This window comes from Cherax quadricarinatus, chromosome 68 (assembly GCF_038502225.1).
Source record: "Cherax quadricarinatus isolate ZL_2023a chromosome 68, ASM3850222v1, whole genome shotgun sequence".
NCBI classification, from domain to species: domain Eukaryota; kingdom Metazoa; phylum Arthropoda; class Malacostraca; order Decapoda; family Parastacidae; genus Cherax; species Cherax quadricarinatus.
This window is the reverse complement of record NC_091359.1, coordinates 5,943,390-5,960,604: the sequence shown is the minus strand read 5'-3', so window position 1 is coordinate 5,960,604 and position 17,215 is coordinate 5,943,390. Positions and strand designations below refer to the sequence as shown.

The window sequence follows — 17,215 nt, the reverse complement described above, 5'->3', positions numbered from 1 at the left end:
GCTCCATTCTCTCTACATGTCCGAACCACCTCAACAACCCTTCCTCAGCCCTCTGGACAACAGTTTTGGTAATCCCGCACCTCCTCCTAACTTCCAAACTACGAATTCTCTGCATTATATTCACACCACACATTGCCCTCAGACATGACATCTCCACTGCCTCCAGCCTTCTCCTCGCTGCAACATTCATCACCCACGCTTCACACCCATATAAGAGCGTTGGTAAAACTATACTCTCATACATTCCCCTCTTTGCCTCCAAGGACAAAGTTCTTTGTCTCCACAGACTCCTAAGTGCACCACTCACTCTTTTTCCCTCATCAATTCTATGATTCACCTCATCTTTCATAGACCCATCCGCTGACACGTCCACTCCCAAATATCTGAATACGTTCACCTCCTCCATACTCTCTCCCTCCAATCTGATATTCAATCTTTCATCACCTAATCTTTTTGTTATCCTCATAACCTTACTCTTTCCTGTATTCACCTTTAATTTTCTTCTTTTGCACACCCTACCAAATTCATCCACCAATCTCTGCAACTTCTCTTCAGAATCTCCCAAGAGCACAGTGTCATCAGCAAAGAGCAGCTGTGACAACTCCCACTTTGTGTGTGATTCTTTATCTTTTAACTCCACGCCTCTTGCCAAGACCCTCGCATTTACTTCTCTTACAACCCCATCTATAAATATATTAAACAACCACGGTGACATCACACATCCTTGTCTAAGGCCTACTTTTACTGGGAAAAAATTTCCCTCTTTCCTACATACTCTAACTTGAGCCTCACTATCCTCGTAAAAACTCTTCACTGCTTTCAGTAACCTACCTCCTACACCATACACTTGCAACATCTGCCACATTGCCCCCCTATCCACCCTGTCATACGCCTTTTCCAAATCCATAAATGCCACAAAGACCTCTTTAGCCTTATCTAAATACTGTTCACTTATATGTTTCACTGTAAACACCTGGTCCACACACCCCCTACCTTTCCTAAAGCCTCCTTGTTCATCTGCTATCCTATTCTCCGTCTTACTCTTAATTCTTTCAATTATAACTCTACCATACACTTTACCAGGTACACTCAACAGACTTATCCCCCTATAATTTTTGCACTCTCTTTTATCCCCTTTGCCTTTATACAAAGGAACTATGCATGCTCTCTGCCAATCCCTAGGTACCTTACCCTCTTCCATACATTTATTAAATAATTGCACCAACCACTCCAAAACTATATCCCCACCTGCTTTTAACATTTCTATCTTTATCCCATCAATCCCGGCTGCCTTACCCCCTTTCATTTTACCTACTGCCTCACGAACTTCCCCCACACTCACAACTGGCTCTTCCTCACTCCTACAAGATGTTATTCCTCCTTGCCCTATACACGAAATCACAGCTTCCCTATCTTCATCAACATTTAACAATTCCTCAAAATATTCCTTCCATCTTCCCAATACCTCTAACTCTCCATTTAATAACTCTCCTCTCCTATTTTTAACTGACAAATCAATTTGTTCTCTAGGCTTTCTTAACTTGTTAATCTCACTCCAAAACTTTTTCTTATTTTCAACAAAATTTGTTGATAACATCTCACCCACTCTCTCATTTGCTCTCTTTTTACATTGCTTCACCACTCTCTTAACCTCTCTCTTTTTCTCCATATACTCTTCCCTCCTTGCATCACTTCTACTTTGTAAAAACTTCTCATATGCTAACTTTTTCTCCCTTACTACTCTCTTTACATCATCATTCCACCAATCGCTCCTCTTCCCTCCTGCACCCACTTTCCTGTAACCACAAACTTCTGCTGAACACTCTAACACTACATTTTTAAACCTACCCCATACCTCTTCGACCCCATTGCCTATGCTCTCATTAGCCCATCTATCCTCCAATAGCTGTTTATATCTTACCCTAACTGCCTCCTCTTTTAGTTTATAAACCTTCACCTCTCTCTTCCCTGATGCTTCTATTCTCCTTGTATCCCATCTACCTTTTACTCTCAGTGTAGCTACAACTAGAAAGTGATCTGATATATCTGTGGCCCCTCTATAAACATGTACATCCTGAAGTCTACTCAACAGTCTTTTATCTACCAATACATAATCCAACAAACTACTGTCATTTCGCCCTACATCATATCGTGTATACTTATTTATCCTCTTTTTCTTAAAATATGTATTACCTATAACTAAACCCCTTTCTATACAAAGTTCAATCAAAGGGCTCCCATTATCATTTACACCTGGCACCCCAAACTTACCTACCACACCCTCTCTAAAAGTTTCTCCTACTTTAGCATTCAAGTCCCCTACCACAATTACTCTCTCACTTGGTTCAAAGGCTCCTATACATTCACTTAACATCTCCCAAAATCTCTCTCTCTCCTCTGCATTCCTCTCTTCTCCAGGTGCATACACGCTTATTATGACCCACTTCTCGCATCCAACCTTTACTTTAATCCACATAATTCTTGAATTTACACATTCATATTCTCTTTTCTCCTTCCATAACTGATCATTTAACATTACTGCTACCCCTTCCTTTGCTCTAACTCTCTCAGATACTCCAGATTTAATCCCATTTATTTCCCCCCACTGAAACTCTCCTACCCCCTTCAGCTTTGTTTCGCTTAGGGCCAGGACATCCAACTTCTTTTCATTCATAACATCAGCAATCATCTGTTTCTTGTCATCCGCACTACATCCACGCACATTTAAGCAACCCAGTTTTATAAAGTTTTTCTTCTTCTCTTTTTTAGTAATTGTATACAGGAGAAGGGGTTACTAGCCCATTGCTCCCGGCATTTTAGTCGCCTCATACGACACGCATGGCTTACGGAGGAAAGATTCTTTTCCACTTCCCCATGGACAATAGAAGAAATAAAAAAGAACAAGAGCTATTTAGAAAAAGGAGAAAAACCTAGATGTATGTATATATATATATGCATGTGCGTGTCTGTGAAGTGTGACCAAAGTGTAAGTAGGAGTAGCAAGATATCCCTGTTATCTTAGCGTGTTTATGAGACAGAAAAAGAAACCAGCAATCCTACCATCATGCAAAACAGTTACAGGTTTTTGTTTCCTAGTCATCTGGCAGGACGGTAGTACTTCCCTGGGTGGTTGCTGTCTACCAACCTACTACCTATATATTCATAGTTAAAAACAATGAGCTACACTGGTTATGACATTATATTAAAATTCATTGACTGAAAGATCTACACTTCTGGACCATTTTATCTGCAACAAGTTCCTAAATTAAATTGTATACAAGACAAGTCAGAAATATTTATTTTTATGATGTGTACCTATTACAGCCTTTAACGAAAGGCTTCAAATTATAGTTATAATTCCAGTTCAGGATTTTCATTGTAGTATCTGCACACCTCTGGCAAGAAAGAGATGGAGCGAGTAATGACAGAAGTGTTTCTTCTTTTTCAGATCATCATGCCTCAGTGGGAAATGACTAATACGTTACAAAAATTGTCTCGTCTTTAAAAACTAGAGTATTTATTTATTGGCTATTAGGTATCCCCCAGGGGGTACCATATACAACAAAGGCTGCATGAATTTTTTTTCCTCCAAGGCTTTTCTTTAAAACTTGAAAATCCCATATATTACTGGCTTCAAATTTTCAACATAGGTACTATAACTAGGGAAAAATGTTTATGCAGCTATAGACATATGCAGGTACCCTATAATCAATGTCATAGAAACCATTCTTCGTTTTGGTTGCTGTTCGGTAACTTGAGGAAGCCTCTTCTGATCTGCTTCACTTTTAATATCATTGTATCCTACTACTAACAATAATATAATATCTTTATTTACTACATGTGCATGGTATACAGGCCTAGCTGACATCGATGAAATACTACTATATAGAAAGCCGCTTGTCATGCTGAGCATTTCGGGGAAATTAGGTTAGTTTTGTCCCAGGATGTGACCCACACCAGTCGACTAACACCTAGGTACCCATTTTAAAATGATGGGTGAACAGGGACAGGGACAGCAGGTGTCTTATGGAAACGTGTCCCTAATGTTTTCCAGCTGTACCGGAGAAGATTTGAACTCTAGACCTCAGTGTGTGAGCTGAGTGTGCTAGCGCTCAAGCTACCAGACACTTAGAAGGTTGAAATTATTATTGACTTGTGTAGATGTCAATCTGATAATTTATTTTTAAAATGTGGTATTTCTTCTGTTACATATTGTGACTATGCTTAATCTGAATGACTTCAATCATTAAAGGCTGATACATCTTATGACAAGGATAATACCCTATAAATTCAGCCTGTGTACATGTAAGTTTAACAACAAAGTTAAAAAGAACTTGGAATCATTGTATTCCATGTAGATAGTTTTCTTTTTATTATTAGTTTAGGTTTATTAACATTTTGTTCTTGAAGCACAAGCCTGAATTTAAGAGAGAAGATGAGAGGATTGATTATTTTGCATTTCTGTCTCCTGGACCCTATCTCTATTATAAAGAAGAGGTAGTGTACATTTCATAAAGTACTGCATACTGTAAACCTGACACAGAGAAGTACCATAAAATATAACCTAACATGGGTGAATCTATAAAAGCCTCCCAGAATTTGATAACTTTTTAAATTACTGCATTTATATACCATATTGTACAGTAGTGTGCAAATAATTGGGACAGTGAATGAAATAAGACATTTATTTGTAAAATTAATGTTTATTTGAAAAAAACAGCAATGTATGACAGATAATTGATTTAATAAGATATGACTACCCTTTGCTTTTATAAGCACTGCTACATGCTTTGGCATAAAATTCACCAATATTGAATGCATTTTGGCAAGTTTGTTGTGGTACCAGGTCCTAATAACAGCAGCAATTAGTTTCTCCACAGATGAACAGTCCTGTTTTATGATCTGCATTTAGTTATTGCTCAAAGATTCTCAACTGGGTTGAGGTCAGGAGAGTTTCCAGGCCAATTTAAAATGCTTAGCCCACTCTCTTCAAAGAATGTTAGCATTTTTCTGGAAGTGTGGCACTGAGGAAGATCCAGCTGGAAAATGCCTTCTCCATCAAGAAACTCTCTATCCACAATGAGTAGCAAAAGAGTTGTCAGAACTGCCTTGTATTTGCCAGTTCATTGTTGAGATGAATGGTTTGAAAAACCGACAAGTTGAAGATTGAGACACTTATGCAGCATATGGGAATCTTTATTCAGGAAACGTTTCGCCACACAGTGGCTTCTTCAGTCCAATACAAAGAGGAAGGCGTATTGGACTGAAGAAGCCACTGTGTGGCGAAACGTTTCCTGAATAAAGATTCCCATATGCTGCATAAGTGTCTCAATCTTCAACTTGTCGGTTTTTCAAACCATTCATCACAACTGTCAGACACGGCAGCATCATGGGGTCTTGTTACAAAGAATTCTTCAACACTTGTTCAACCTTTGGACGAAGACCTACTTCGACTAGTGGATGGTACCACTATGACCCCGCCTCCATCTGCTTCACGTCACCTCACTACAGTATATAAGCCACGTCTACGGCCCTATGCTGTACATTCTACAAGATTGATGGACTGAACACATCGACTCCAGGTTGAGGGACTGATTACCTCATTCTCCTCCTCTCCTTACGCCTTCCTCTTTGTATTGGACTGAAGAAGCCACTGTGTGGCGAAACGTTTCCTGAATAAAGATTCCCATATGCTGCATAAGTGTCTCAATCTTCAGTTCATTGTTCCTTCAATAATAACAAGCCTTCCAGGGCTGTTAGCAGTAAAACTACCCCAAAACATCTTAGGTGGGTGTTTTGGCACTTGTTGAATGTGTCCATTCCAAAGAGGTTTGCCTTTGCTCTGATTCACTGCCATTGATCTGTACCCATGTACATATTTCAAAATGAGCCTCATCTGAAAATATAACTTTTCGCCATTCATGTGTCATCCATCCCTTATGATCGAGTGCCCACCGCAGCCATATTTTCTTCATAGCAATAAATAGTAATTGTTTATTTACTGGCTTTCTCACAGTTCTGCTAACTTCAGGGAGCCTTCATCAAGCAGTTGAAAAATCAACATTTACAACAGCTGAAGCCGAATCTCTTTCAGTAAATGTTTGCTGGTTTTCTTGGGATCTTTCGCACTATTTCTTATGATAACCTTGTCAATGCAGCACTCCACAATCACCAGTGTTGTCAGCTCTCTTCAGAATCCGACCAACAGTTCGCTTTGCTAGGCTCAAGTTTTTGGCGAGCTGTCTGATACTCAAATCAGCATGTTATCTAAAAGCTACAATACTTGAACACTTCCTAGGTGTAACATCCATCATGAATTTCAGCAGTGATCATGAAATGAAGGGGAGAATTTGTGGTGTTACCTTGTGACAAGAGTAACAAGGTAACACCACAACTGGATGGTTGCCAGAAGTCAGTAGCAAACTCTGATGAAGATAAAAGAACCCAAACTACACTAATTAAGCCAGAGACTAAGACAAGTTACAAGATAACCACAAAATTTACTCCTGTCCCAATTAATTTGCACACTACTGTACATATGATATTCCTACATGAAAACTGGTATAAAGGAATAAAAAAAATGTTACAGAATTAAAAAAAAAAAAACTTACTCCCGTACAAGAAAAACAGCAAGAGGTATGGAGGCCAGGAATAGATAGTAGTGGCCAGTCAAGAGAAACACAACTGACAAGCATAGATGTGATGCAATCTTTGGAATCACCCACTGAAAATAGGAAACAGTAATTAGTTTTAGTAAAAAATTCACATGACAGATATACACATATTCTTCTTTCAACAAACCAGATATATTCCACTGAGGCAGGGTGGTCCAAAAAGAAAAATTTAAATTTTTCTTCATAACTTCAGTAATGTATACAGGGGAAGGGGTTACCAGCCCCATGATCCCGGCATTTTAGTCATCTCTTATGACATGCATGGCTTACAGTGGAAGAATTCTGTTCCACTTCCCCATGGAGATATATAATATATATATATATATATATATATATATATAATATATATATATATATATATTTATATATTTATATATTTATATATTTATATATTTATATATTTATTTATATATTTAATTTATATATTTAATTTATATATTTATTTATTTATATATTTATTTATTTATATATTTATTTATTTATATATTTATATATTTATATATTTATATATTTATATATTTATATATTTATATATTTATTTATATATTTATTTATATATTTATTTATATATTTATTTATATATTTATTTATATATTTATATATTTATATATTTATTTATTTATTTATTTATTTATTGGCAGTTTGGAGGGATATGTTGTGTATCTTTATATGTGTATGCTTCTAAACTGTTGTATTCTGAGCACCTCTGCAAAAACAGTGATAATGTGTGAGTGTGGTGAAAGTGTTGAATGATGATGAAAGTATTTTATTTTTGGGGATTTTCTTTCTTTTTTGGGTCACCCTGCCTCGGTGGGAGACGGTCGACTTGTTGAAAAAAAAAAAAATTATTTTTCAACAAGTCAGCTGTCTCCTACCAAGGCAGATGACCCAAAAAGAAAGGAAATCCCCAAAAAGAAAATACTTTCATCATCATTCAACGCTTTCACCTCACTCATGCATAATCACTGTGTTTGCAGGCATTGTACTTCCCATTTCCAGGACTCAAGTCCGGCTAACCAGTTTCCCTAAATCCCTTCACTAAATATTACCCTGGTCACACTCCAACAGCTCGTCAGATCCCAAAAACTATTTGTCTCCATTCACTCCTTACACGATCACACACACTTGCTGGGAAGTTCAAGCCCCTCACAAACATAACCTCCTTTACCCCCTCCCTCCAACCATTTCAAATACGAACCCTACCCCTCCTTCCTTCCCCACCAGATTTATACACTCTCCAAGTCATTTTACTTTGATCCATTCTCGCTAAATGACCAAACCACCTCAACAACCCCTCTTCAGCCCTCTGACTAATACTTTTAGTAACTCCACGCTGCCTCCTAATTTCCACACTCCGAATTCTCTGCATAATATTTACACCACACATTGCCCTTAGACAGGACATCTCCACTACTTCCAGCCACCTCCTCGCTGAAGCATTTACAGCCCAAGCTTCACACCCATTTAAGTGTGTTGTTACCACTATACAGTGGACCCCCGCATAACGATTACCTCCGAATGCGACCAATTATGTAAGCGTATTTATGTAAGTGCGTATGTACGTGTATGTTTGGGGGTCTGAAATGGACTAATCTACTTCACAATATTCTTTATGGGAATAAATTCGGTCAGTACTGGCACCTGAACATACTTATGAAGTGAAAAAATATCGTTAACCGGGGGTCCACTGTACTTTCATACATTCCATTCTTTGCCTCCACAGATAATGTTTTTTTGCCTTCACAGATACCTCAACACACCACTCACCTTTTTTCCTTCATCAGTTCTATGGCTAACCTCATCCTTCATAAACCCATCCGCTGACAAGTCAACTCCCAAATATCTGAAAACATTCACTTCTTCCATACTCCCTCTCTCCAGTGTGATATCCATTTTTTTTTTTATCTAAATCATTTGATACCCTCATCACCTTACTCTTATCTATGCTCACTTTCAACTTTCTACCTTTACACACCCTCCCAAACTCATCCACTAACCTTTGCAACTTTTCTTTAGAATCTCCCATAAGCATAGTATGATCAACAAAAAGTAACTGTGTCAACTCCCATTTTGTACTTGATTCCTCATAATTTAATCCCACTCCTCTCCCCAACATCGTAGCATCTGCTTCTTTTACAACCCCATCTATAAATATATTAAACAACCATGGTGACATTACACATCCCTGACTAAGACCTACTTTTACCAGGAAGTAATCTCCCTCTCTCCTACATACCCTAACCTGAGCCTCACTATCCTCATAAAAACTCTTTACAGCATTTAGTAACTTACTACCTATTCCATACACTTGCAACATCTGCCACATTGGTCCCCTATCAAATGCATTTTCTAAATCCATAAATGCAATGAAAATTTCCGTATCTTTATCTAAATACTGTTCACATATATGCTTCAATGTAAACACATGATCTACATATCCCCTACCAACTCTAAAGCCTCCCGGCTCATCTGCACTCCTACTCTTGAACTGACCAGTGTGCAGAAGTGACCACCTAAATTATTTCCGGTTAGCCGGACTTGAGTCCTGGAAATGGGAAGTACGTACAGTATACAATGCCTGCACTTTAAAAGAGGGGTTTGGGATATTGGCAGTTTGAAGGGACTTCTAAACTGGCGTATCTGAGCGCCTTTGCAAAGACAGTGATTATGTACGAGTGAGGTGAACATGTTGAAAGATGATGAAAGTATTTTTTTTTGGGGGGGGGGATTTTCTTTCTTTTTGGGTCACCCTGCCTCGGTGGGAGACGACCGATGTGTTAAAAAAAAAATTACATGTATAGTAAGTAAGTAAGTAAGTTTATTCAGGTATACACAAATACAGTTACATAGAATTATCATACATAGCAGCATATGTGTAGAGAACCTAGGATAACCCAAAAAAGTCAGACAGAGTGACTTATTTCCATTGGGGTCCTTTTACCTTATTATTATAATATAAAGGTTATAATATTTTCTTATTATTCTACAATGAAGATAACATCTTATTATCATACTAAAAAGACTATCTACTACACCAAGGTCATTAAGACTATCTACAATACGAGGGTCATTACTAGGAAAATGGTAAAATTTACACGTACGTTAGCTAAAAAATAGAAAATCATTCCCCTCCCTTTCTGTAGCTACATTCATCAGACACCTTTTGGCACTCTTCTTGAACTGGTTCATGCTATGACTGGCTTTGACATGTGCGGGCAGTCTGTTCCATTCTTTTATTGCTGTACAATAAAAGGTGTTTGAAGCCTGTCCAATGACTGTGGGTACTACAAAGTTGTGCTCTCTCCCCCTAGTACTATGATTGCTTTGGTTCCCAACCTTAACAAAATTGACAGCAAGATATTCTGGACATTATTTGTGAGCAATTTTATAAACATGATTTAGCTTCAGTTGTTTTACTCTGTCTTCAACATTCAGCATATCCAACTGCTGTAATTCATCCTGGCCTACATGTTCTCTTGGTCCCAGCCCCAGGATGAATCTTACGATTTTGTTCTGGGTGATTTGCAGTCTATCTTTCATTTTTTTTTTGTCAAGGCAGAGTACCAAGAAGAGCAAGCGTAATCCATATGGCATTGTATAAGGGCTAGACATAGGGTCCTGCGAGCCTCAGTAGGTAGACACTGTGCTTGTCTATACAGGAACTTCAGTCTGGCATTCGCTTTCTTTACTACACTGTTACCTATCAATTCTCCTGACATGCATGGGTCAAAGGGGATTCCCAAATATTTTACTGATGAAACCAAAGTGATGGGCTCCCCATTACATTGAACATTAAAATTATTTACCCTTCTCAGTTTATGTTTCGTGCCAAAGAGAATGGCTTCAGTTTTCCCTAGGTGTAATGATAGTTTGTTGTCTACTAACCATTTGCTGCAGGACTCCAGTTCCAGTGTTAAAACATTAGCAATATCTTGTGGGTCTTTACCTGACACTAACAGAGCACTGTCATCTGCATACAGTAGGAGTTTGCACTTGACACTGATAGGCATATCATTGACATAAGAATAATAAGGGACCCAGAATACTACCTTGGGGAACTCCACATGTTATCGGCAGGGGTTCTGATTCTGTTTTGTTGATTTTGACTATTTGTCTCCTGTTGCTAAGGTAGGACTTAAACCAGTCTACAGAACCTATACCGATAGCTTGAAGTTTATTACATAATATATTGTGGTTGACAGTATCGAAGGCCTTTTGCAGGTCTAAGGTTACCATACCTATGAGGTTCCCCTTTAACATTTCAGTTCTCAGGTAATCCATCAGATTAATAAGGGAGGTGTCGGTTGAGTAGGATCTTCTAAAGCCCGATTGATAGCTATGGAGAATGTTGTTGTCATTAAGGTACTTAACTACTTGAGAATACATCGCCCTCTCTAGAATTTTAGATATTATACTGAGTATACTAACAGGCCTATAGTTGCTTACATCAGACCTACTATTTTTCTTGAAGATAGGAGTAACTCTGGCCTCCTTGAACCCCTCCGGTACGGTATTAGTGGTGATTGATAGATTTATTATGTGAGCAATAGGGATTGACAGTTCAGAAGCACCATCTTTTAGGAACTTAGACGGGATGTTATCAGGGCCTGTGCTCTTAGTTGGGTTTAACCTGCTTAGTTCTTTTTGAATAAAATCATGAGATACACTTACTAGTTGACAACTGTTTGGGGTTACCCCTTTATTGGTATAGTATGTTTGAAACTTATCAGAGTCTGTGTTAAAGGTATTTGATGCAGATGGTAGTTTACTTACTAGTGTTGATGAAACAGATGTTTAGTAGGAATTAAAGCAATTTGCCACCTTAGATGTTTCGTGGCATACCTCATTATCGATAGTACTATGTTAGACCTATCTACTGGCTTATGGCTATACCCCAACTGTTTTAGTTGTTGCCAGAGCTTTCTGGGGTTATGCTTATACTCTTCAATTTTTGAGCGGTAGTGCTTTGCCTTTGCTCCTTTTATAAGTCTCTGTACTCTGTTCCTTACCCTTTGGAATTCATTTAGTGCTGCAATATCCTGTCTGTTTGCTTTAAATCTTTTTAGCAGCTGGTCTCTGAATTTCATATTATATAATATCTCAGTATTCATCCAGGGTTCAGTTCTTCGTTTAATCCTAACCTCTTTAACTGGTGCAATATTATCAAGGATGGTAGTGAACAGTGTTTTGAATTTTTCCCAGGCATCGTTTACGTCCGTGCAACTTGTTATCTCTGTCCAGTCACAATTGTGTAGCCTATTTACCAGTGTTTCTTTACTGTAGTTTCTAGTTGACCTCATTTTTATTGTCCTGTGTAGGCCTATCCTATCCCTAGTGATTTTCCTGGTGCAGTAAATGATGAAATAATCACTAAGACCTGTGGTAATGACGCCTGACTGACTAATGTTCTCAGAGCGGTTACAAAGTATGTGGTCAATTAGGGTGGCTGAGAACTGTGTGATCCGGGTTGGAGTATTAATTAGTTGAGTGTAACTATTTAATCCTAGAATTTGCTTATACCTTTTGCATAGCCCGTTATTTTGCTGCTGAAAACAGATATTGAAGTCGCCCAGTATTATTGTCTCGCAATTGTTTTCAACTCCAGACAAGACTCTGGAAAAGTCTTCTAAGAACTGGTCCTGGGTAGGAGGGCGGTAACTAGTTCCTACTAAGATATGTTTGGTCTTAGGAAGCAGCACTTCAAACCAAAGAATCTCCAGTTTATTGCTATTTAAATCAGGTCTTGGGTTGTAAGCTAAGTCATTTCTAATGTAGGCACATACTCCACCACCCTTTCTGTTCCTATCTAAGCATTTTATATTGTAACCATCTATTTTGACCTCGTCGTCAGTCACCGTATCATCCAACCAAGATTCAGAGATTTTACCTGGAGTTTACCTGGAGAGAGTTCCGGGGGTCAACGCCCCCGCGGCCCGGTCTGTGACCAGGCCTCCTGCCGCCCTAATTTTGTTAGCTAGAATCCTAATCTCTGCCAATTCAGGAAGAAGTGATCTTGCATTGACATGAATAAAGTGAAGGCCTGTTTTCATAAAACAATCATAATCATCAATATATGGCAATGGGTCGTTTGTATTAAAATTAGGTAAATAAATGTCATCACTGCTAAAGGGTAACTGTGCCAAAGTGCATTTGTTACACACAAAATGAATTCTGGCACCGTTGCTATAATTGTACATACATCCATCATGCACCCACCCCTTACACATTTTACATAAGGTGCCTTTTCTGTTTTTCATGCGTACTTTAGTACAGTGTATGCACCTGTTTGGTAGTGTTTGAGATAATAATGGCTGTATTGTCTCACATTGACCTATGTATGCATTACATATGGAGTTAAGGTTATCATTCCTAGCTACTAGACCGTCATTATCGCCGTCATTTATCTGTCTGTTTTGCCTCTGCACAATAGTTTGAGGTCCTGGATTAATTTGGATATCACCACTTAAGAGTGCTACAATAAGAGCTGTGTGCCACTGTTTTTGTTTGGGTATGTGGTGTTGCCATACCTTGCGGCGATAGTGACATTTACTTTTCTGGTAGGATGGCAACTGTTGGGCTCTTACTGTCCAGGGCGCTGTTACTCTATTCACCTTTTCCAGCCCCCATGACTGATTTCTTTCTTCATGGAATTGAAGAAGAAATATAAATATAATTATGGCAGCCTGTACCCCCCTAATGCCTGCCATTTTCACTCTTCGCTCTTTTACTCATATACAATAATATTTATTTCTCTTTTCCAGTCCCTAGTACACTTAGTATCTGCTTTAGCAATCACCACTGAATTACTAGTAAAATTTCCTCTTCAAAACCCTCTTCACTGCTCACTTTTCCCTTAACTTCACACAACCCTTACAGTTAACCCCTTATTACACACTCCCCTTCCCATCTCACTTCACAGTCTGGCTTCCCCAATTAACTTCTAACTCCTTTCCATTCTGGTAGATCAGAAAGGTTTAATCCATGGTTTTATCCTTCCAAATCCCCCTCAATTCCATTTATCGGGGGTTGTGTGGTGTTGTTGACTGCCTGACCTGTTCTGCTGACTCAGCCATTTTTAAAACACTGAGGGGAGTAACGCCACCTACAACCTGACTTTCCTTGAGTTTATAGATATATTTGGCGTTTTCTGCTATGATTCTCTCACTGTACACTGGTCAGCTGAATATAGGTCAGCTACTAAAACATTAACCTTGACTGTTTAACTATTCACTTCTTTCCCACGACTGGCACTGAGGGATAACCGTCCTATAACCTTGGAGTTTTGTACTGTTGATTTGACGATGTCTCCTGTGTTTCCCTCTCGTTAGCACTGGTACAGGTGATATGATGGTGGTACAGATATGATGCTACTGTCAACAGATGAACGTCAGTAAAGATGAGAATTTCACTTCACTAGTTGTACATCTGGCAGTAGCGGCTGTTTGGATGCCGGTCAGCCATGTTTAAATGCTCAATTCTTTCCCTCGTTTGGCACTGAAGAAAAAAGTCCTACAGACCTGTCATTTCCTTGGAGATTTAGTTGATCAGGTTTTCTGCCATGTTGTCTTCCCGTTAAACACTGGTGCAGTTGATATGGAGGTCAGTTATTTCATTGTAGTGGAAAACGTCTCATGTCTGGTTCACGTCTGGCAGCAGGTCTGGTACTTGAATGCCGGTCCCTCTTTTGCCATATTTAGTCCATTTCGTTGTCGTCACCGTCAGTTTTTATGTCACTATAGGTTCCTTGCATGTTGTTGCAGCAGTACTTGCAAATTTGGCCATCACTGGAGTTCGGATAGGCCCAGGGGACGGCAAGATATAGGATTTAACCTCCCAGATACTGTACTTGTAACCCAGCTGGAGTTATTTTTCAACAAGTTGGCCGTCTCCCACCAAGGCAGGGTGACCCAAAAAGAAAGAAAATCCCCCCAAAATATACTTTCATCATCATTCAACACTCTCACCTCATTCATACATAATCACTGTGTCCCCCCCCCACACATACACACACACACCTGGAGCGAAACAAGATTATAAACGACAGCCAGCACGGATTCATGGAAGGCAAATCCTGTGTCGCAAACCTACTAGAGTTTTACGACAAGGTAACTGAAGTAAGAAATGAGAGGGAGGGGTGGGTTGATTGCATTTTCTTGGACTACAAGAAGGCCTTCGACACAGTTCCTCACAAGAGATTAGTACACAAGCTAGAGGAACAGGCATGTATAACAGGAAGGGCACTGCAATGGATCAGAGAATACCTAACAGGGAGGCAACAGCGAGTCATGGTCCGTGATGAGGTATCACAGTAGGCGCCAGTGACAAGCGGGGTCCGACAGGGGTCAGTCCTGGGACCAGTGCTATTCTTGGTATATGTGAATGACATGACGGAAGGGATAGACTCAGAAGCGTCCCTGTTTGCAGATGACATGAAGTTAATGAGGAGAATTAAATCAGACGTGGACCAGACAGGTCTACAAAGAGACCTGGACAGGCTGGATGTGTGGTCCAGAAACTGGCTCCTAGAATTTAACCCTGCCAAATGCAAAGTCATGAAGATCGGAGGAGGGCAAAGAAGACTGCAGACAGAGTATAGCCTAGGTGGCCAAAGGCTGCAAACCTCACTCAAGGAGAAAGACCTAGGAGTGAGTATAATACCGAGTACATCGCCAGAAGCACACATTAACCAGATAACTGCTGTGGCATATGGGCGCTTGGTAAACCTGAGAATAGCATTCCGGTACCTCAGTAAGGAATCGTTCAAGACTTTATACACTGTGTACGTCAAGCCCATACTGGAGTACGCAGCACCAGTTTGGAACCCACACCTGGTCAAACACGTCAAGAAATTAGAGAAAGTGCAAAGGTTTGCAACAAGGCTAGTTCCAGAGCTAAGGGGAATGTCCTACGAAGAAAGGTTAAGGGAAATCGGTCTGACAACACTGGAGGACAGGAGGGTCAGGGGAGACATGATAATGACATACAAAATACTGCATGGAATAGACAAGGTGGACAGAGACAGGATGTTCCAGAGATGGGACACAGAAACAAGGGGTCACAATTGGAAGCTGAAGACTCAGATGAGTCAAAGGGATGTTAGGAAGTATTTCTTCAGTCATAGAGTAGTTAGGAAGTGGAATAGTCTGGCAAGCGATGTAGTGGAGGCAGGAACTCTACATAGTTTTAAGACCTAGTAGCAGTCGGTGAAGAGGCAGGGCCAGGAGCTGAGTCTCGACCCCTGCAACCACAATTAGGTGAGCCCCCCAACACCCACACCCACACCCACACCCGCACACACACACACACACACACACACACACACACACACACACACACACACACACACACACACACACACAGCATTTGCAGTTAAATAAACCTGCAAACAAAATCATTTACTGACTCTTAAGTGACACCAGATACACTGTCAACAAATACACATACCTTTTTTTTTTTTTCAACAAGTTGGCCATCTCCCACCTAGGCAGGGTAACCCAAAAAAGAAAGAACATCCCAAAAAAAGAAAATACTTTCATCATCATTCAACACTTTCACCACACTCACACATTATCACTGTTTTTGCAGAGGTGCTCAGAATACAACAGTTTAGAAGCATACGTATAAAGATACACAACATATCCCTCCAAACTGCCAATACCCCAAACCCCTCCTTTAAAGACATACTTTATACCTGTAATGAAGTATAAGCTCTTGAAATTTCACCACTTTTTTATAAGTTCTTAGGGTGAATGAAACATCCACTAAATGTTAAAATATTATAACAAGGTGTATGTTGATTAAATTAAGTACTGTAATACAATTTAACCATTTTTATAAAAATACTCACACTTTACACACACACACATCACAAATAAATACTGTGTAAAACAAAGTCATATACTCACAATGTTGAGTCTGTAGCAACATTGTTGGGCATTCAAGTAATCACACTCCAGATCAGATAGAGTAATTACCTGATGTTTAGTTAAGGGAATCACCAATTGAATGAAACAGGTATACGGTCTTCAAAATATGTTTACTACTGTGCAAATTAGCAGTGCTTGAAGGAACAGACAATTTACATGAAGTACATATTATTAATATAATAAATTGGTTCTCAATATGAAAATCCACAAATTGTCATAAAATATTTTGGTACAGTACTGTAGTTATATAAGAATATAGGTACTACATAATGTTGCTGTAGGAATGAATATGGCTTTATTCAGATTATAAACTTCTGAGTGTCAGTAACCCAGGATAACCCAAGAAAGCCACTCATGTTATAATTTGCCAGGTAGCTACGTGTAAGTGAATATTTTTTATGTTGAATAAATTTAAACTTTTGAAGAGTGGAGAGAGAGGGGAGCTTGTTGTCTGGCCCATGCTTGGGATATTGTCGGTACAGCAGCTTTTGTTGAGTTATTGGCTTTATGTGATTTGCCACTGTAAATCCCTAGGCACAAATACCATAGGTGAGATAAGGATAAATTAGAGTAATACAAAGTAAATAATGCTGTTTGAAGTACATAGTAACCACT

General features: G+C 39.2%; 1 protein-coding gene across 1 annotated transcript in view; it reads right to left on the bottom strand.

Annotated features, from left to right (window-relative positions):
* The window catches only part of cnir (cornichon-like protein), a 37,365-nt gene that overhangs the window by 14,483 nt on the left and 5,667 nt on the right, over nt 1–17,215 (bottom strand). Inside the window, exons 2-3 of the mRNA XM_070099640.1 lie at nt 16,580–16,648; nt 6,612–6,724 (exon numbers count right to left, since the gene is read on the bottom strand). Of these exons, the coding sequence (XP_069955741.1) occupies nt 6,612–6,724; nt 16,580–16,648 (182 nt within the window). The remainder of the gene's footprint in view (nt 1–6,611; nt 6,725–16,579; nt 16,649–17,215) is intronic.